Here is a 21,721-nt window from a genome sequence, read left to right as displayed (position 1 = left end):
GTTAGCATGCATCACCTCTTTATATTTAACCTACTAATAATGAAACACGAAGTATATATATTCGAGCAATTCTATTTACGCTTCATAAACACTGAGGAAACTTACCAATCAACGATGTACTTCAAGTCTCTTGAAAACAAACTGAAAGGCGTGACTTATTTGGAGGGAGAGACAACTGTTTTTCGATGTAGCTACTACCTTATCACTATAAAAATCTAAACTATTGAAACGTTTCGAGCAACTGCACTACGTATCCTCGCACAGATGAAATCTCTCTCATCCAACTCATTGATTGAAACTTTCCTTTCCATTCACTTGTTGCACAAATTGTATCCTCCTCCTTTTGCAACAGTCGTTGAGGGTCTGTAAGTATAGATAGCACTGACTACCATCCCAAAAAACATCTTTCACTTGGAAAAAGTTTGACCTGTTGCCGCAAGAGAGCAGCAGTGATCACAATTATTTCTTCGGGCAAAGCAAACTAACACCGGTAAAATACGCAAGATGGGGAAGAATGTATTTAAAAATTCAAAACTCACAGCGAGTAAAGTAATTGATTATGGACTTTCAGATTTAATAAATATAAAATAATGGACGTAGCTATTTTGTCGAAGGGACGGAAGGTCCGTAGCTTTGCTTTAATTCGACCTGATTGTGCCAAAACTTGAAGCCAGGGCTAATATGACTGCGAGAGAAGTTGTAGGAAAAAATACATAACATTTACAAACTGTTCTGTTTACATGCCCTTTGAAAGTCATGTCCTTGAGTTGTGCTTGCTTTTATAGATAACCATAACGTGTAGCTGCTTGACAAGGATAATACAGAAATAAAGAGAAGAACGGTTCTTCATGATTTATCAAAACCTTTGGAAACAATGGTCCAGCTGCGGTAAAATTATATTCAGAAAGGCCAAGTCACTACAACAGAGTCATTTTCTCTCACAGGCGACAGGAATGGGACGGTTTAAAGTTTACGTCACTCATCCGAACGTGCCACAGTCTGCAATTCAGCTGTTACAGGAAAGGTAAATCGAAAGAAATACTCTTACCATTGTACAAACAAATTTTAATTCCACCAGATAACCGTCTACGTGCTTCATGCGTAAAAAAGTTCAATTTTGCTTTCAGTTGTGATGTCACTGTTTGGCAACAAGAATGCCCTGTGAAAAGAGCAGAACTCATGACGCAAATAAAAGGAAAGGATGCACTATTTTGTTTGTTGACGGATAAAATTGACAAGGAAGTGTTAGATAGTGCAGGTAAGACATCTATTGTTTTAAGTTTAGACGTTAAAAATTATTTAATGGATAAACACAAAACTCCATCTTATGTATTGCTTTCTTAACATGTAAAACGTTTCCACATTAGTCTAAAATCATAGCATATGTGATCGGTAGAGTGTACCGAATTGTTGCAAATTGGCCCTGTAATATAACAGAGACTGAGCAATTATGTAAAAACTGTTTCCTATTGACTTCTATGACACACTGAGGAATCTCGCCCAGAACAACTTACAGCTCTTATTACCAATTTTCACTACGCCTATTGTGCATTTGGTGCTTCATTTAGCAATGGATACTTCAGTTGTACTGTACTGTATGTATTGGAGAACATAAGAATTGATATACAGGTACTGTGAGAGTAGATGCCTGTGGTATTCCACATAACACACATGGAGATTCACAATTACAGAATATGGTTTGTAGTGGCATCATTATTCACTTCCTGTTTTGAAAACTAAATTATTGACAAAGTATGCTTTTTTTTATAAATTTACCATTATTGTGCTGTTGTAGAAGTCCTTTCAAGTGTGTGCATCAATTGCAATCATTGCAGTACTGAAAATATATTTATTACCTACCAAAACAGTTACATCATATGTGGTCATATTTAATAAAGTAGTGTAGCAAAGAACAGCAACTGGTTCACAACCAAATATTTAGCTTTTAATAATCATAAACGATTGTTTGCCAACCACAGCTGCCTTCTAGACTTTCTCATACTTTATTATTTTTAACTGTATGCTCCCATGTTGCTTTTGCTTGTCTTCTAATTTCGTATACTACCCAACTTCCATTAGATTCTCATATCAGTCTTTCCATATGTCTTGGAAACCAGCACAAAGGGCTACCTGGGTGTATGTCCTGACCACTCCAGTTTCATTAGTCTTTGTTATGTCTTCCATTGTAATCTGTTCTCCGATCCATTCACTTTTTTTTTCTCCCCACATACGTTGTACTAATTTCCAATATACATCTCCAAACTCCTCAATGAAGAACCTTAAGGTTCTAAACAAGTTTTGCATTAATAGTCAGTGCCCCCCTGCCATAAAATCAAAAGTGGAAGTAGGGTCTACAAACTGATTGTAAACATTTGGTTTTGTGGCACATGGGAGCTTCGATTAGAAAACCATGTTCAGTTTGCTAAAAACACTCAAGCTCTTTTTTATTCTTCTGTTTGTTTGTTTTTGCTGTTCACCCAGTCAGCTGCGCCAAATATTAAAACTCGTAAACTGTTGCATGACTTTATTGTTTATTTGTACTGTTTTCTTTTTTATATCCAGTTTTAGTTTTAAACATAACAAACATGCTAAAATTAATACTGTGTAGTATTTTGCATAGTAATTAGTGTTAGATTGCAGGGATCAGTACATATGACAACTCTCTGTAGCTAAAACCTTGTGTGTTATTAGTTGCCCCCTTTTCTTGCTGCAGTAGTTTTCAGTACAGGTGGAAAATTACTGCATGTATGCATTTCTTACTGGCTCTTCCTTCAACTTACAGGGAGATTCCATGGAGACTCGTGTTAAATTTTGAAATCAGTGTTTTATTATGTTGACTTGTTATCTTTTATAAAGCCATATTTTCTTTTGTAAATCATCATTATAAATTGTGTTATTCAGGCAAAGATCTTGAAGTGTTATTTAAGCAGGGAAGAGCATTAAAATTAAAGAACAAGAATGTAATTTGTGTCATGACTGAAGTTGCAAATTTGGGACATCCTATTCATAATATGCATTGTAGCTCAAGAGTGTCCTCAGTCTATTAGGAGTATGGATCTGGTGTTTATCACAGAAAATACATATTAGATTGACATTCAAATGACAGAGTTATAGATTTTTAAAAATATTTATAACATGTGAAATATTGTAATATATTGAAACAGGCACGCAACTCAATGTTACATACATGACTCTTGTTACTTCCGACTTCTTGTTGGGAAAACTTTTTAGCTGCAAGCACAGAAATGAAAATATGGCATTATGTGCCAAATAAGACAAACTTAACATTAACATTTCACTTTTCAAAAACTATGAAAAATTATAAGAGTATGACATCTGGGGAAAATGAATTGTAAATTCAATTAAAAGTCAGAGAAATGAAAATATCCTCTTGCATTGACAACATCAAGTGGATTAATTTTCTTTATAATTTCACCACATTTTACAGGCCATTTCAAATAGTGACGAGCACACTGCATTGCAGTGATTAAGTAAGAATTTCCAAAAACTGCACACACTTCTCCAGCATTGAATTTACTGTCATATTCTAGTTTGTACCAGGTACCAGTTTTCACACTTCCCATAGTTTCTTCACGATGATGATCTGCAGTAGCAAAATTCATTGAAGACAACAGATATGTTTGTAGTCCTCCTTTCTTGTAGTGAAAGCATTGAATGCATTTAATGTTTTGTAGGACCTACTGATGGTGCTGAAGAAAATATTTGCTCAGATTAAGCTTCACATTGATTCCTTGAATTTCATCAATAGACACATGGAAAAACCTGCGTAGTTGTTGTACTTGCAGCTACCTGAGCGAAAGTTGATGCATCAGTTACTATGAATTTTCGCTTTTTCAATGCATTCCCCACTAGCTGTTCCACAACTGCACCAATTCCATCTACAGCTCCTTTACCATGGGATGTAGCAAATAAGTTCCAGTAGATTTCCACATTATGAAATGATTGAAATTGAGGTACAGCAGCACTAATATATTTGTTTTTAAATTGTGAGGCAGGTCCATCTGACCACATTGAAACTACCTTCAAATTTTCAGTTATAGTTGACAGTACCTTGTTAATGTAAGCAATTGCAGTGTCCGAGCTATGGCTTTATCCAGAGCACTGTGTGACTTATATGATGATAAAATTGCTTTACTAGGTTGCTGATCTTGCATCTTATGTTGCCTATGTTTTCAAACTCTCTCCCCGTTTTTAGCTCATCTTTCTTCTAATAATAGTCCTTGCTTATGTTGATTCAACTGTAGAAACTTTCGTTTTTGCTGGCTTTTTCAAGCTGCTTCCAGATGCTGCTTCTTAAATTTTTCATATTTTTCTTTACTCTGTAACTTTTCCCTTCTCCTACTCTGTCTTTCTGCATCTACTAAGGGCATCCTCTTCTTCTGATCTTAAAATAATACAACTGTGACTCAAATTTCGTGACTCACCTTACACATTTAATTTTCTGTTTTTACAATATTGATTGAAGTTTGGAAATTTTTGGTAGTGATATTAGTTACACATTCACACTAAGAAGTAAGTTACTGAACAAGATAAAGTTTTCCCTAACTTCCCTCTTGGCATAAAAACTTAATTATATGAAAGTGACTCATGTTGCATGAAAGTTCATGCTGTTGTATTATGTTATTTACGCCAACCTATAATTTACCTACTTCAGTTTTATACTCTACGCAATACATTAGGATATGTAACAGTAATATAAATAATGGTATGCTAATTCTAACGTGCCAGTTAGTTGAAATGAAGGTCCAAAGTCTCCAACAATTCACTGTCTCATCATATGAAAAGTGTATGGCGTTATAAAAATGGCTACAAATTATGAAGGGTAAGTAATAATGGGCCACAAACCATTGTTGCCATGCAGTAAAAAGTCCAGCCTTTTCAAAAAATATATAAAAAGTACCAAATTTTAAACTTTAAATATCGTGTGTCCTACTTTACATAGAATATCACTACAGGTGATATTTGGAATATATAAAGTAGATTTGTTCTCAGTTGTTATCTGAAACATAGTTTCTTTAAAACTGCATTGTGATTCTCCATGAGAATTACATTATCTTTGTTAGCAGTGGTACATGAATTTATATATTATTAGCCTCTATTTCTATAATTAACTAATTACCCAGATTTGATGATCAGATAATTCACATTTCATAATGTGACATTAAATTTTATACAAAGATTTTCTGTTGAAATAGGTGTCTTGTCTTGGCTGGTAATCACCTAAGTTCTAAAAGGCTGCTGGTAATACTTGCAACATGTCAAACCCAGAAAATTAAAGAGAATCAACAGACTTAGTATAAGCAGTTTGTCTACTATTTTGTAAAATACAGCACCAGCCACAGTGCAGTCCCTCTGTGGATGCTGTGCATGGGCACAGGATGACTATGTTGTTGTGCGTATGCAGCTGAAAACCGATGTGACCACTGTCAACTGATTGGAATCTGTTGTGAATGGATGTGCTGGGAGGGCTGCTGAGAGTTATGTTGCTGAGACGCCGTAGGTACTTGAAGTACTATGCTCCCCTGTGGATCCTGTCTTGTCTCCAGGAAGTACGGGATCTATTACTTCTTGACCGCTTACTGTGAGTGGCGTGTCAGTGGTAAGGCTATCCATCCATATGGGGGAATCAGGTACTAGAGAGAACTCAAGATATTACACCCATCCACCTAACAAACAAGTTTGAGGTACTGTCTACCATTGAAACATATTAAAAGAAGCTATTCTGACAGCAACCAGCTGCAGATTGTGGCGCATGTTGGGATTAACAACACTTGCTGACTGGGTCTTGGGGTCATATTTGGATCATTCTAGTGACTCGCGGGGAAGGTTAGCAACCGTGGTCTTGCTGATGGAGTTTCAGCAAAGCTTACTCTCTGCAGTATTATCCCCAGAGCAGATTATGGCCCCCCAGTTCCAAAGTGGGAGGATTGAATCAGGGACTGTGAACATTCTGTGGTAAGCTAGACCATGAGTTCCTAGACTTGGGCCATGTGGTTGAGGACTGTTTGGTCCCTTTAAATGGATCAACTCTGTGTTTCACATCAGAGGCTGCCACCCATATAGCTGACTGTGTGAGGTTCCACACAACGGTTTTATTAGATTAAATGACTGTCCATCCAGCCCATATGTTGGTAGCTGTATGAGACCCAGGAAAGTCAGTGTAAGAGCCAAAGAAATGCCCTCATAGGTGAGGGTAAGAAAATTATAGTGATGAACTTCTAAAGACTTCGCAGCAAAATGCCAGGGTTCGAAGTAGTCATAAAAATCAATTAAGCTCACATAATACTACGTACAGAATGCAATTTAAAACCTGAAATTGACAGCAGCGAGATTTTGGAGAAAATTTAAGTGTTGATCAAAAGGATATGCTAATAGAAAATGGAGATGGTGTATTTGTTGCAGTAGACAAGAAGCCAAAATCCATTGAGATGTGAATTGAAGCTACATGTGGGATTGTTTGGACAAGATTAAGTGTCAACAATACATGTAAAATTTAATTGCATCTTTCTATTTACTACAGACTCACCACTGAGGTAAACGAAAACTTCAGATAAAATCTAAGTTTATTGGTATGGAAGGTTAGGTGTGCACTACACATCAGAGGCTGCTATGTGTATATGGGGGTGCACACAATGGTTATTTAGATTTAGATCCAGATAACAATAGTTGTAGGACACCCAGAAGTATCAGTGTAAGATCAAAAGAAACACCTCCCATAGGTGAGAGTATTAAAACACTAATGGTAAACTACCAAAGCATTTGAAACAAAATGCCCATGTTTGAAGTGCTTATTAGGTACAGAAAGCTGTTGAAACATGAAACTGATAGCAGTGAGGTTTTTGGGTATCTCAAAAGGATAAGCAAATGGGAAATGAAGGTGGTGTATTTGTTGCAGTAGACAAGAAACTCAAATCCAGCAAGCAGGACTTGAAGCTGCATGCGACACTTTTTGGCCAAGAGTCACTATCAGAGGTGGGCATAAAATGCTAATTGGATCCTTCTGTCCCTCACCAGATTCATTGCCATATGTAACTGAAAACTTTAGAGAAAACTTCAGTTCACTTGTACAAAAAAATCCCTGAGCATACTGCAATCATTGGTAGAGACTTTAATCATCCAACAATTAATTGCAAAAATTACAGTTTTGTTAGTGGTGGGCATGATAAGACATCCTGTGAAACTTTACTAAATGGCTTCCCAGAAAACACCTAGAACAGGTAGTTAGACCCTCACTCATGATGGAAATACATTTGATCTAATAACATCATCATACCCGATTTCTTTGAGAATGTCCGCATCGAAACTGGTATCAGTGACCATGATACAGATGTGACTACAGTGATTACCAAATTACAAACGTCAACTAAAACAAGCAGAAAGACATAATGTTCAGTAAATTAGATTAAATATCTGTCATATCTCATCTCAATGAGGAACTTGAAACTTTCAGCACTGGTTCAAGATTAAAAGAATAGTTGGCAATGCACTGGATAGATATGTACCCAGTAGAACAGTTCATCATGGGAGGGAACCTCCATGTTATACAAGTCACTGTAAAGAAACTTCTAAAGAAACAGAATTACTGCATAATAGGTGTAAAACAATGTGTAAGACTATAGATAGATGCTGAATGAAACACATTTCGCCATCAAGAGAGCAGTGCGTGATGCCTTAAATGACTACTGTAGCAGAGTATTGTCAAGTGATATTTCGCAGAAATCAAAGAAATTATGGTCATATGTTAAGGCTGTTAGTGGCACTAAAGTTAATGTCCAATCCCTAGCAAATGAGACAGCAACTGAAATGGAGAGTAGCAAAGCAAAAGCGGAAATGGTTAACTCCATTTTCAAATGATCCTTTACAAAGGAAAACCCAGAAGAATTGCCTCACTTTGATCCTCATACTACTGAAAATATGAATGAATTAACTATTAGTGTCAGTGGTGTTGATAAACTGTTCAATTTTAATAATTTTGACTGAGCTCCAGGCCCCAATGGAATCCCTGTTAGATTCTATGCTGAATTTGCAGCTGAGTTAGCCCCTCTTGTCACTATAATCTAGCATAGATCCCATGAAAAAAAAATAAAGTGTACAATTTTTTTGGAAAAAGTACAGGTCACATATGTCTACGAGAGAGTTAGTAGAAGTGATCCTAAAACTACTGTCGGTATCCTTGACGGGGATTTGTTGTAGTATCTTAGAAAATATTCTGAGCTCAAACGTAATGAGGTATCCTGAACAGAATGACCTCCCCATTGCCAACTAGCACGGATTTCGAAAACCTTGATCATATGAAAACCAACTCTCACTTTTCTCAAATGACATACTGAAAGCTTTGGATCAAGGCAGCCTGGTAGATGCCATGTTTCTTGACTTCTGAAAAGTATTTGACTCAGAACTGCACCTGTGGTTATTGTCAAAAGTATAATCATCTGGGGTACCAAGTGAAATTTGTGACTCGGCTGAGGACTTTTTGGTACGGAGGACACAGTTATTTTGGATGGGTGTCATCGTCACATGTAAAAGAAACTTTTGGTGTGCCCCAGGGAAGTGTGTTGGGACTGATGCTGTTCATTTTGTATGTTAATGACCTTTCAGACAATATTAAAAGTAAAATCAGGCTTGTTTCAGATGATGTAGTTATCGATAATGAAGTACTATATGAGAGAAGCTGTCAGCCATATGTGGAAAAGATTTCAGTGTGGTGCAGAGATTGGCAAATTGCTGTAAATGTTCAGAAACATAAAATTTTTCACTTCACAAATATATATATATATATATTAAAAACAAAGATTACAAGACTTACCAAGCGGGAAAGCGCCGGCAGACAGGCACATGAACAAAACACAAACACACACACAGAATTACGAGCTTTCGCAACTGGCAGTTGCTTCGTCAGGAAAGAGGGAAGGAGAGGGAAGCAACTGCCAGTTGCGAAAGCTCGTAATTCTGTGTGGGTGTTTGTGTTTTGTTCATGTGCCTGTCTGCCGGCGCTTTCCCGCTTGGTAAGTCTTGTAATCTTTGTTTTTAATATATTTTTCCCATGTGGAAGTTTCTTTCTTATATATATATATATATATATATATATATATATATATATATATATATTGGTGTGTGTGCGAGTGTACACCTGTCCTTTTTTTCCCCTAAGGGAAGTCTTTCCGCTCCCGGGATTGGAATGACTCCTTACCCTCTCCCTTAAAACCCACACCCTTTCATTTTTCCCTCTCCTTCCTTCCTTCCTGACGAAGCAACTGCCAGTTGCGAAAGCTCGTAATTCTGTGTGTGTGTTTGTGTGTTTTGTTCATGTGCCTGTCTGCCGGCGCTTTCCCGCTTGGTAAGTCTTGGAATCTTTGTTTTTAATATATTTTTCCCATGTGGAAGTTTCTTTCTGTATATATATCCTTTGACTATAATATCAATGAGTAATTATTGAAATCGGCCAGCTCAACAAATACCCGGGTGTACCACTTTGTAGGGATAGGAACTGAATGATTACATACGTACAGTCGTGGTTAAAGCAGGTGGTAGACTTCGGTTTATTGGTAGAATACTGGGGAATGCAATCAGTTGACAAAAGAGATTGCTTACAAATTGCTCGTGTGGCTGTTTCTAGAATATTGTTCAAGTGTGTGGGGACCCGTGCCATATAGGACTAACAGTGGATATTGAATTTATACAGAGAAGGCAGCACAAATGGTCACAGGTTTGTTTAACCCATGGGATAGTGTTCACAGAGGTACTGAAGGAATGGAAATGGCAGACTCTTGAAGACCAGCGTAAACAATCCCAAGAAAGTCTATTAACAAAGTTTCACAAACTAGCCTTAAATGATTGTTCTAGGGCTGTACTACAACCACCTATGTATCGCTCGCAAAGGGGTGTCTAGGATAAGCTTAGAATAATTACGGTACACTCAGAAGCATTTGACCCATCATTCTTCCCGCGTTCCATATATGAATGAAACGGGAAGAAATCCTAATAACTGGTACTATGGGACGTACCCTCTGCCATGTAGAGTGTAGATATGTAAGTGGAAGTTCCCCTATCATATTGTAATCATCAGAGAATACTTTAATCATACAATAATCAGTTAGGGTACTTACAGTTTTGTTAGTGGTGGGTGTGACAAGACATCCTGCGAATCATTATTGAAGACCATCTCTGAAAACCACCTGGAACAGATAGTTCAGAATCCCTCTCATGATGTAAATATATTGGATCTAATGGCAACAAATAGACCTGACACCTTTAAGGATGTTTACATTGAAACTAGTATCAGTAACCATGAGGTAGTTCTAGCAACAATGTTTACGAAAGGGCAACTAAAACAAATAAGAAGATTTATATGTTCAGTAAACTAGATAAAGAGGCAGCAGTGATGAACTTGAAACTCTTAGCTCAGACGGGAGCGTATAGGGAAACTGTGGCTCAAGTTTTAAATAATAGTTGACCAAGCACTGGATAGATATGTACCAAGCGGAACAGTTCATGATGGAAAGGACTTTCCATGCTATACTGCCACTGTAAGGAAACTTCTAAACAAACAGAGATTACTACATAATAAGTCTAAAATGAAGAAATTCTGGTTGTATGTAAAGATTTTAGTAGTACCAGTGTGTGTGTGTGTGTGTGTGTGTGTGTGTGTGTGTGTGTGTGTGTGTGTGTGTGTGTGTGTGTAGACACTCATGGAATTGTGGGTAGCAAAGTGAAAGCAGAAATACTTAACTCTGTTTTAAAGTGATCCTTCACAAAGAAAAACCCAGAAACAATGCCCCAGTTAAATTCGTGTACTACAGCAAAGATGAGTGAAATACATATTAGTGACAGTGGCCTTGAGAAACAGCTGGAGTGGTTTAAATTGAACGAAGCTTTAATGCCTGATGGAATCACTGTCAGATTCTGTACCAGATTTGTGGCTGTATTAGTACCTTCTCTGACCATGATGTAACAGAGATCCTTCGAACAAGAAACTGTGCCCAGTGGTTGTAGAAAGAACAGGTCCCATTTATCTACAGAAATCTACTGTCCAATATCCTTGTCGTATATTTGTTACAGAATCTTAGAACATATTCAGAACTCAAATGTCATGAAGTATCCTTAACAGAATGACCTACTCCATGCCAACCAGCACAGCTTCTGAAAACATTGATAGTTTGAAAACCAATTTTTCTCACATAACTTTTCTCACATAACATTCTGAAAGCAGTGGATCAAGGGAGTCAGATAGATGCAGTGTTTCTTGACTTCCAAAAGGCATTTGACTCAGTACCACACAAACACTTATAATCAAATGTATGTTCATATGGGTTATCAATCGAGATTTATGACTCGATTGAGGAATTCTTGGTGGGGAGAACACAGCATTTCATCTTAGATGCAGTCATTGACAGATGTAGAAGCAGCTTCAGGTGTGCCCCAGGGAAATGTGTTGGGACCTTTGCTGTTCATGTTGCAAACAATGTTAATAGTAACCTCAAATGTTTCACAGATGAAACAGTTATCTGTAATGAAGTACTCTGTGAGAAAAGCTGCACAAATATTCAGTCATATCTTGGATAAGATTTCAGAGTGGTGCAAAGATTGGCAATTGGCTTTAGGTGTTCCGAAATGTAAAACAGTGCACTTCAAAAAATGAAAACATATGGTATCCTATGCGACAATATTAATGTGTCACTGCTGGAATGTGTCAATGTGTATGAATACTTGAGTGTAAAAATTTGTAGGGTTGTGAAGTGGAATGATCACATAGGCTCATTTGTGGATAAAGGAGGTGGCAGGCTGCAGTTTATTGGTAGAATACTTGGGAAATGCAGTCAGTCTGCAAAGAAGATGGCATACATAACATTTTTTTTGGCCCATCATGGAATACTGCTCAAATGTATGGGACCCATACCAAATAGGACTAACAGGATATTGAATGGATACCAAGAAAAGCACCACAAATTGGTTTATTTGATGCATGGTAGAGTGTCATGAAGATCCTGAAAGAACTGAATTGGCAAAAACTTGAAGAATGGTGTAAATTATCCTGTGAAATCCTATTTAGGTAGTTTCTGGAACCAGTTTTAAGTGATGAATGTAGGAATATACTATAATCTGCTCTGTATTGTTTCCATAGGAGTTGTGAAGCAAGATTGCAAGTTTAGACTAATTACAGCATGTGCAGAGGTGCTTAAGCAATCATTAATTTCACACAAATGGCATGCGAAAAAGCCCTGTTAACTGTTACAGTGGGATGTACCAAGAAACTTACTTTTTTCTCCCCCTACCAGTTTTCAGATGGAAACTGGTCCATGGAAAAGAAGAAGAATGACTTTGGGTTACGTTTAAAACTTGATTTGCTGCCTTTCGATAATTTTATGTTATTGGGCAAATGATCAAAAATTGTTGTTGCCGAGGTCAATGACAGGTTTAATAACGAGTAATAAAGTTCTCAAATTGTGATGGATTATTAGTGATGAATTTCATTAGTGGTAATATGTGTCACGCAATACAGCTAGAATGCCTAATTCCTTGAAGGATGATCACCACCTATTATTCTTACTGTTCTCTACGCAATTCAGATTGGTATGCAGAGTATAGATGTAGATATAGATACTTGCAAGCTTCCTCCACTACATGTGATGCCTCTATAGTCCAGTCCATGAATGATGGCGGTTCACACAGGTTAAGACAATGAGGGGGATTGCATTGTTGCTGGTTCCAAACAAAAATTGGGGTATGCGCATACACGTGCTTTGCACCTAATGAAAATGTGTATCTCGCAAATTATGTCTTTCACTTGCTGGTGTAGGATTTTATGCTAGCAACGCCATCAGTCATGACAACTCACAACAAATGGAATAAAAATTCATTAAAAAAAAACTCACTACGATCGAGTATAATGCTGGTATTGCACATAACATTCACAGTAAAGCGCTCGGAACACTACTGAATGCTCATTGGCTGTTAGAGAACGCCATGCGACATAGGTGCACAGGACAAACCTAAACTCGACCCGGCGTTCGTGACTCCAGCTATAGCAGCAGAATCTGCTGCTGAATTGGGAAAACATGGAACCTCTTCAATGCAGGTGTTACGTTTTAATTTGTAATGTTTTTAGCAATAGAGTATGACAGAGATCCGTGAACAGGAAAATGTTGAAAGGATAGCATATTCGGGAAAATATTGATATTAAGCAGCAAATTTTTCTGGAAAATTAAGTTATTTTATTATGGCAGTGCTGTCCTGCCAAGAAAGTTGCATTACTCTTCAGTTTTATCTAGTAGGAGGATTTAATCACAGTTGTTTAACCATAGAATATTTATTCAAAATTAAAAAATAAACTTGTGTTCTCTATTAATTGCAATGCTTCTTTATTTACAGGGCCAGACTTAAAAGTTATTGGTACAATGTCTGTAGGGTACGATCATATTGATGTACATGAAGTCAAGAAGCGTGGCATCAAAATTGGGTATACTCCAGATGTTCTCACTGATGCAGTGGCTGATCTTACTGTTGCCTTACTACTTGCTACTTCCAGACGACTCTTTGAGAGCCACAATGAAATACTGAAGTAAGTTTGGAACTGAACCGTAAATATTTTGGTGCAAGCAAAAAAGCAAATTGCCATTAAATTGTATTTTTCCATTAACTGATTCTGCTTCTACATACTCTATTGTTGACATTGTGTCTAATAATCTCGCTCATTCCGTCTTTCTGAAAGCATTACAGTAAGCTGCAACTGATCATCCATAAAAGTCCTTGGTTCTCCAGTTATTGCTAAATTATTGCCCTGTTTCTTTGTCTTCCTTTTTAGTAGACCAGTCCATACACAGTTGTCAGTGATTCATTCCTCAAAGTGTTTCTTTTGCATGGTCTGTGGATCATATTCATGTTGTGGAACCTGTTGAAATGTTCACAAATAAGATATATTTGCTCTGTGAAAATACACATGGCTACATAATCGTAATTTACATAACTGATTTTTGTTTTGTTTTAATCTTAAGCTACAATGAAATTTAGTAAATGTAATCCAACCACGTACATCCTATCTGCTCAGAAATTCATATATGCAGTAGATGGAGTTGTCAAGCAAAAATATTTGATTTTATAATACTTTCATTATCTGCCAGCACCTTTAATTGTGGAAGGGGTTGGTAAACATTTTTCATGGCTGTGTACTGTGCTCCTTTATGTACAAGAATAAGGTTAAGTTGGGATATGGGCGGCTATTTGTGTTCCTGATATTATATTTATTGATGCTGTTTTATATGGTAGGGAGCTAGGTTGGTGTGTGATAAAGTGCTATATCAAATAAATTGAAACAGTTTCAGTTACTTTAATTTAACAATAAGATCAAACATATAAACAAAAAGAAGTTTTAGTGCTCTTTAATGATCCATTCAGACACCTTAGAAAAGCAGTTTACACCCTGTCAACTTTTCTGCTCTGGCAAACACTCAGAACAGTGAGTGCACAAGGAATAAAATATGAATACCTGTTGTAACTATCACAGTAGGCTTAGAATACAATAGAATAAAAAACACAGTAATTAACTAAAAACCTTCACGGCAAGTAATGTGTTTAAATACAATTTTAAAACAGTAATAATTAGTAGTTCACCTTAGTTAGCAGCCAAGGAAAGCAAAATTTATAAAATAAAAAAAGTAGCATATGGCAAACAGCCGTGACAGTAGTCATGTTAAATTACCTAAATGAACATCAGAATTTAAATATCTGTCTCAGGTGGCCAACAGCGTTTCAAATGAGCTACCAAAACTTAGCAAGCAGCTCTTGAATAAAGCCTTTAGGAAATAACGCCCTGCATTGGGCTATATTTTAACATTTTTAGATTCCTTACACAGATTCCATAAACAGTAAGATGCTGCCTGAACACTCAAAAAGTCTTTAAGCTTTTGCTACACAAAATTAAATCTGAATTTATAATTTAGTCTCCAGACAGTAAAATAAAAAATGAAGAATATGCTAAGAAGAAAGCATCAAACAGCCGCAAGTATGAGAGATCACAAGAGTCAAAATACAAACACCAGTTAATGCCGAAGTATCATGGAACAAGGTGAAAGCCAGCTAATAATGAACATGATAAATACCTCTGTCAGTGCCACTGGCCTGACATACAAATAAAATAGCTTATATATTGACAGTATCCGCTAGCCAGCTTATTGTAAGTATACTGCCAAGGCAACCCACCGACAAATGTGAGACAGAACTAAGAAGTAACACAATTGCTTATTAAAGAACAGAGCATTATCAGTTCACCCATATAGGTCAAAACCGCACAATACAGCAGCGCATTGTGCTCAGTAACCAGGATGGCAGAACACAGGGATTTTCTAATCTTCCATTACTAGTCACTATGTCCAAGCAGCAAACAAGCAGTGACTTCAGTGTGGCTGCCCTCTTAACAATTTACATGTTGCCTCAATGCTCCAAGTGGACTCAGATGCCAAAGCCAGTCCTTCAGACGTTACGTGGTGCCATCAGCAACATGTCGCCCACAAGTCGCAGTACCTCAGTGGATGCTCAACCAACCCTGTTGCCGTAGCTCATGTGTGAGCCTTTATCCTTATGAAGCACTACATTGCTGTCCTCTAACGAGATACCTGAGCAGCAGTTACCAGACAATGGGCCAAAGACATTATGACACAGCAACAGGTATTGATAACAGCTCTTGTACATCTCAAAGCTGGTTACCAGACGTAGCTTTAAGCTGATTTAAGCCTGCTCTAATCTGTTTCATGGGGGCGTGGTGGTGGACCAGGAAGCTAACTTGGGAGATCATCTTGACTGCATCGTACTACCCCACAAAATGAGGCAACATTTTGGCAGTCACCTTCTGACTACCTGTATGCTGGTACCAGACATTTTTCACAAGAATGACATCAACAATCTGCAACAAGACCAGGCACCTGGCCATGTTGTACCAGGATGCCTCCCTCCAGTGTGCGAGACAAATTTTATTCCTGGTCACCTCCCAATTTTTCCTAATGCCCTTCAGATTGCTGTCCCCAGAGAGGAGGTCATTGATTGACCACATGTTAGATATACCTGAATTAACAGGAAATGCGAATAACTTAGAGTGATTCTGCGAGTTTCATCCACAGTGGTATTAAGCACAAATTTAAGCCAACTGATTGATTTCACTTGGCCTGAGACTGGGTGTGGAAGGTGATTCTGGCAGATTTCAGGTTTTGGTTAACTTGTTTCAGAAATCCTGGTTGTGGAAAATGGGACTGGTAGTCATATGAGATGTACCTCTGTTGAAGCAGAGTTTCCTAAATTCTCGAGAAGCCTAGAGTATTGTTGCTCACCAACACCTTAGGTGCTCCAAATACTGAAAATATAACAATGAAACCAATCGATTATTAACAAAATAATTTAATTGGATAGGTAAAAAATCTGCTCACCAAGTGGCACCAGAACACACATAAGATGTTGTAATTGGTGCGCTTTCGGAGTCAGTGGCTCCTCTTTCAGGCAGAAGGGTTGAAGGGGAAGGAAGAGGGGTGAAGGAAAAGGATGCATTGATGACATATGTACCATATGCACTCATGGGGAGGCTGACCTGTTAAAATTCCTGGAGTCTATGAATGCCTTCTCCCAATTAAATTTCTCATGGTCCTGTTCCGAATCTCATGACACTTTCCTTGATGTTGAGTTCGCACTCACTGAAGGCCAACTACACACTTCCATCCACATTAAACCCACAAACAAACAATAGTACTTACATTTTGACAGTTGCCATCTTTTCCGTGTCAAACATTCCCTTCCATATAGCCTTGGCATCCAAAGCAAACGTATTTCTTCAGATGCAGGCTCTTTACAGCAGTACACCACCATTCTCACCTCAGCCTTCACTGCATGTAATTACCCCACCAGCCTAGTTAGAAACCAGATTTCCTGGGCCATCACATCCAATCCTGGTACTGCTGATCCCTCCAAAAAAACAACTTCGGAACACGCCACTGGTGACTCAGTATTATCCTCGTCTGCAGTGTGTTAATCAGCTGCTTCAACGGGGCCATGACTTCCTAAAATCATGCCTCGAAATGAGACCCTTTCTGTCTGAATTTTTGCCCACCACACCTAGAACATTTTTCCATCACCCTCCCAATCTCGACAATATTCTTGTCAGACCCTATGCTCTTGCACCCATCTCCCTACACTATGGCTGTTATCCCCATGATCATCCCTGCTGCAAGACTTGCCATATGCATCCTCCTACCACCACCTATAGCAGCCCTGTAACTAGCAAAACATGTACTATCAAATGGAGAGCCACCTGTGAAATGATACACGTCATGTACCAGCTGTTATGTAAACACTGTTCAGCCTTCTAAATCAGCATGACTACCACCAAATTATCAATTAGGAGGAGTGGGCATAGGTAGAGAGTGTGTACTGGTAACTCACAATATCCTGTTGCAGAGCATACTCTACAAAATGACAGGCGTGATCTTGGCGCCGTTTCACCACACGTGACGTGTGGATTCTTTCCCCAGACACCAGTTTCTCAGAAGTCTGCAGGTGGGAACCAGTGCCACAACATGTCCTTGGTTCTCACCACCCACCTGCCCTTAATTTATATTAATTTCTTCTGTCTCAGCATTTCTTCACTGTAACTACTCTTTGCTTCACTCAGTTTTAGTTTTCTACATCTTTTGTTGTCTTACCCATCTATTTTTCACCCCCCTCCCACCTCTGTTATGTACAATGCACTTAGCTTTTCACTCTTATTAACTCATGAATGATGTTTAAGCAGTAATCTGTCTGCATATTACCCTGTCTTCCACCTTTAAGCTCTCAGGTTTCCAAATCTTGTCCGATGCTGTCCCCAACAATCAGTCTTCCCTTCTCATCCCATGCGTTAAGTCTCCCCGACTTGTGGTTCTGGGTGGCTTTTCACAATCTACCCCTTTCCTAGACCTCTCCAGTCCTTTTCCTTCACCCTTCTTCCTTCCCATTAAACCTTTCTGCCTGAAGAAAGAACCTTTGGCTCTGAAAGCTTGCCAATTACAATCATCTTTTATGTGTGTGTTCTGCCACCACTAGGTGAGTAGATTTTTTTATCTATCCAATTAAAATACCGAAAATAGCTGTAAACCTGGCGCTGTTGAAGTTTGTTGAGTGCAGCCAGACAAAATGTGCAAAGGCGTCAACCACAACCAGTACATACCCTGCTTGGTGTGAGGTAGAGGTCCCAGGTAATAGATAATAATTTTGTCCATTGGATGCCCTGCCCTACTGGAATTAAGCTCACCCAAATAGGTACTGTGGTCAGGCTTAGACTATCTCACAGTCTTGACATTGGTTGACTAGCTTCCTTACATCGCTATTTGAGGTCGGCCAGGTCAAATGCTCTTTAAGCTTTGTGACTTTTATAAACCACTAGATATCCCCCACATAATGAATGGTGGATGTATCCAAAGATTGGGGGGGGGGGGGGGGGGGAGGAGAGGACAATCAACAAAAAACAACCATGGGAGACATATCTTGCATTTCTGTCACAGTGTGTGCCATAATAGAGCATGCCCTTGTTGAGTGAGTACCATGGCACCTCCTTACTGTACCTTGTTTGTTGTTTAATGGACATCTGCATCCTGTTTTTCTCTCAGGTTTCTGAATAGTCCTGGAATCTCCTCTAGGACTGCGGAAACACACTGCTGCTCTTCAGTACCATGTGGGTGTTCTGCAATTTCAGGTTCGTGGTAGAACATGGGGCTAAGGGCATCAGCTGTTCAGTTACCCTCACCGTTGATGTGCCTCACTTCGAATGGAAAAGCCAAAATCCTTATTGCCCATTTAGTAACCCTTCCAGTCACATGGGGCCTAGCCAAAATACAGGTCATGGCCTGGTTATCTGTTTACAGTCAAAATGGTTCATGCTCCAGGTAAGATTTAAATTTTTCCAGCCCGAATAGGACATCCAATGCCTTCAACTCATAAACTGAGTACTTGCTCTCAGCAGGATTGGTAAGCACATCAGGAGACTCCTCTAATACTTCCATTAACACCTTAGCCTGCTCTTTGCACAAATGTGCCACATCAAAGATAGACCCTCTTTAACATTACACACTCTTTGAGGGTAGTTGTGATTTCATAACTCATATTTCTTACCACCCTGACGTCTGAACATGAATTTCATACTAACATAATCTTAAAGTACACCACATATTTTCAAAAAAAAAAAAAAACCTTATATCAATAAACATTTTCCCTAAGACAGTTAACAACTCCACATTAATGGTCCAACAGTGCATGTGTATCATTTTCAGAGGAGGTAATTTACAGATTTGAAGGAGACTGTTACACCACATGTAATAAGGCAGAGATATATTACTACATGGGTCCAGGAAATTTGAAATGTAATCGTTATTCAAAGTAGCACAAAAAAAGGTTAACTAGATATAGAAACTGCTTTCACTGCACTACAGGCTTTAAGCAGTCCCCATATGCTCGTACCATGGGCTGCCATCTTCATGGTGTCAGCTCCACTTCACCCAGTCCCATGACACTGGAGACATTTGCACCTGACTGACTGCATCAACAACATGTTATATTATCAGTTGCCCTCGGCTTCAATGCACTTGAGCAGTGGGGCACTTACAAGCAGCTCTGACTTATACTGACTACCATCACACTTTCATCACTAAAATGCACATTTTGGATTATTGCCACCAGTTTGTAAAGTCAGCAACATTTCAGGCTTATTAGCCAAAAGGATATGAGGCTGGTCCTATGGAGGCATACCATCCACAACATTATTGACTGCCTCTACTTCCGGTATACGAAAGTAAAAGGCCGACGTCGCGACCCTAATTTCCTCAATATATCACAAGTGGCTCCCTGTGGCCTTGGACATCAGTAAAAATATCAGCTGGCCAGCACATTCTAAATAGTACTCGACAAATTTCCCTCTAGCAAGCTTCTGCAGAACCCACTTGACGACTACTCCCCTTTGTGAAAAGCATCTGTAGTAATTCTGCTTAATTTTCCCAGAGTTAAGGAATAGATAATTCAAAAGATGATGGAGTTGGCAACTTGCAAAGCCTCATCTTGATTCTGCAAACAAGCTATCAACCATGATAGCTCTACAATATAATCACTCATGACTATATATTAAATAATGTCCACCTTCCTTCATAGTTCCTACCGATCCCTCACTCCCATGCTCATAAGTAGCCTGCCTGTGAAGGGAACCTTTACCCCCAACCCCCACCCCCTCCCCCTGCACTATCTTCCCAACTCAGCAAACTAGTGTCAGGCCGTAACTGACTAATTTTTCCCTGCAGTTTTTCAATGCAGCGAGTCTACTTGGCATAAGCATTCACTATACACTATGTGCTTACTTAAATGATACAGATGTGCTTGGATCCTAAAGACCTCTGTTCAGGCAGCGGTTCAGTGCACCATGCAGTAGTAGACTTAACTCAGCCATGCTCACTTCCCTCCACTGGCAAGTCCCATATTGTGAGCTGGTATTGGAGCTGGTTTTTGTTTGGGTATGAAATCCCCAGCACACTACCCCAGCCCATGGCCTACTCCACCTTTAGAACAATGTGAAATCAAAAATACATGCAGCATAAATCAAACAATGGAAAATCCAGGGTGGAATGTAACAATACTATGAAAATCAAAATTGCTACTCACCATATAGTGGAGATGCTGAGTTGCAGATAGGCACAACGAAAGGACTGTCACAAGTAAGCCTTCATTAAAAGGCCTTTTTGATGAAGGCTTTGCTGGCCGAAACCTTATTTGTGACTGTCCTTTTGTTGTGCCTATCTGCAACTCAGCATCTCTGCTATATGGTTAGTAGCAAGTTTTCTTTCCATAATATTGATACAAGCAGTATACTTAGGCAAGACAATTGTTGCCACTGTAGCATAACCACACTCTACGGAGAGTGAAATAGTAGGGAGCTTGGTGGGAGTGAAATAGTAGTGAGCTTGGTGGGTGAGTAGTAAGGTGCTGGATCAAATAAATTGACACTGTTTCAATTGGTTTAAAACATCAAAAACAACAAGCAGCTTTAGCTGTCTTAGTGTTCCAGGAGGACACTTTAGAAAGGCTCTCGTAAACACTCGGAATAATGAGGGCACAAGCAGTAAAACATGAAAAACAATTGTAACTATTAGCTGCTGTAAAAGCTAATAGAATAAAGAAACACAGTAAATAACTAAGTACCTTCACAACAACCAGTGTATTTGAATACAATTTTAAAACAATTACAGTTAGTAGCTCGCCTTAGTTGGCAACCAAGATAAGAAAAATTTAAACAAAAAGCATTTGGCAACCAGCCGTGACAGCTTCAACTTAAATTACCTAAACAAAGAACATCATAATTTAACTATCTGCCTTAGGTGGCCAACTAAATTTCAAATGAGTCACCAAAACATAGCAAGCAGCTCTTGAATAGAAACCTTCAGGAAACAAGGTCTTCTTCCATTGGGCTATCTTCTAAGATTTCAGATTATTTACAATGTCAAGGCCCATAGGCAGTAAGAGGCTGCCTGTACACACCAGAAGTCTTTAAGCCTTAAAATACTACTTCAAGGAGCACACAGAATCAAACCAGAATTTAAAATACACAAAGCATATAAAATATTAAGTCTTCAGTCAACAAAACAGAAAATTATTAATACACCAAGGAGCAGTCACCAAATGGCCACCAGTGTGAGGGGTCACGAGAATC

At 38.6% G+C, this 21,721-nt stretch overlaps 2 protein-coding genes across 14 annotated transcripts in view; one reads left to right on the top strand and one right to left on the bottom strand.

Annotated features, from left to right (window-relative positions):
- The window catches only part of LOC126335273 (TGF-beta-activated kinase 1 and MAP3K7-binding protein 3-like), a 430,472-nt gene extending 430,276 nt beyond the window's left edge, over window positions 1-196 (bottom strand). For all 6 annotated transcript variants that reach the window (XR_007564842.1, XR_007564841.1, XM_049998334.1 and 3 more), the window contains exon 1: window positions 106-196. The gene's annotated coding sequence lies outside the window, so the exon portion shown is untranslated. The remainder of the gene's footprint in view (window positions 1-105) is intronic.
- Window positions 197-363: 167 nt separating this feature from the next.
- LOC126335274 (glyoxylate reductase/hydroxypyruvate reductase) overlaps window positions 364-21,721 on the top strand; it is an 88,661-nt gene continuing 67,303 nt past the window's right edge. The window contains exons 1-4 of one of the 8 annotated variants that reach the window (XR_007564843.1): window positions 364-490; window positions 786-1,024; window positions 1,128-1,258; window positions 13,390-13,579. Coding sequence is in view for 3 of the 8 variants with exons in the window: in XM_049998340.1 (XP_049854297.1) it covers window positions 849-1,024; window positions 1,128-1,258; window positions 13,390-13,579 (497 nt within the window). In the remaining 5 variants the exon portion in view is untranslated. Of the gene's footprint in view, window positions 1,025-1,127; window positions 1,259-13,389; window positions 13,580-21,721 lie in introns of all 8 variants that reach the window. The other 7 variants (XM_049998340.1, XR_007564845.1, XM_049998339.1 and 4 more) reach the window with 7 other exon arrangements.

Source organism: Schistocerca gregaria, chromosome 2 (genome assembly GCF_023897955.1).
Source record: "Schistocerca gregaria isolate iqSchGreg1 chromosome 2, iqSchGreg1.2, whole genome shotgun sequence".
Lineage (NCBI taxonomy): Eukaryota > Metazoa > Arthropoda > Insecta > Orthoptera > Acrididae > Schistocerca > Schistocerca gregaria.
Note: the sequence above shows the minus strand (reverse complement) of the source record. Positions and strands in the feature narration are given on the sequence as shown.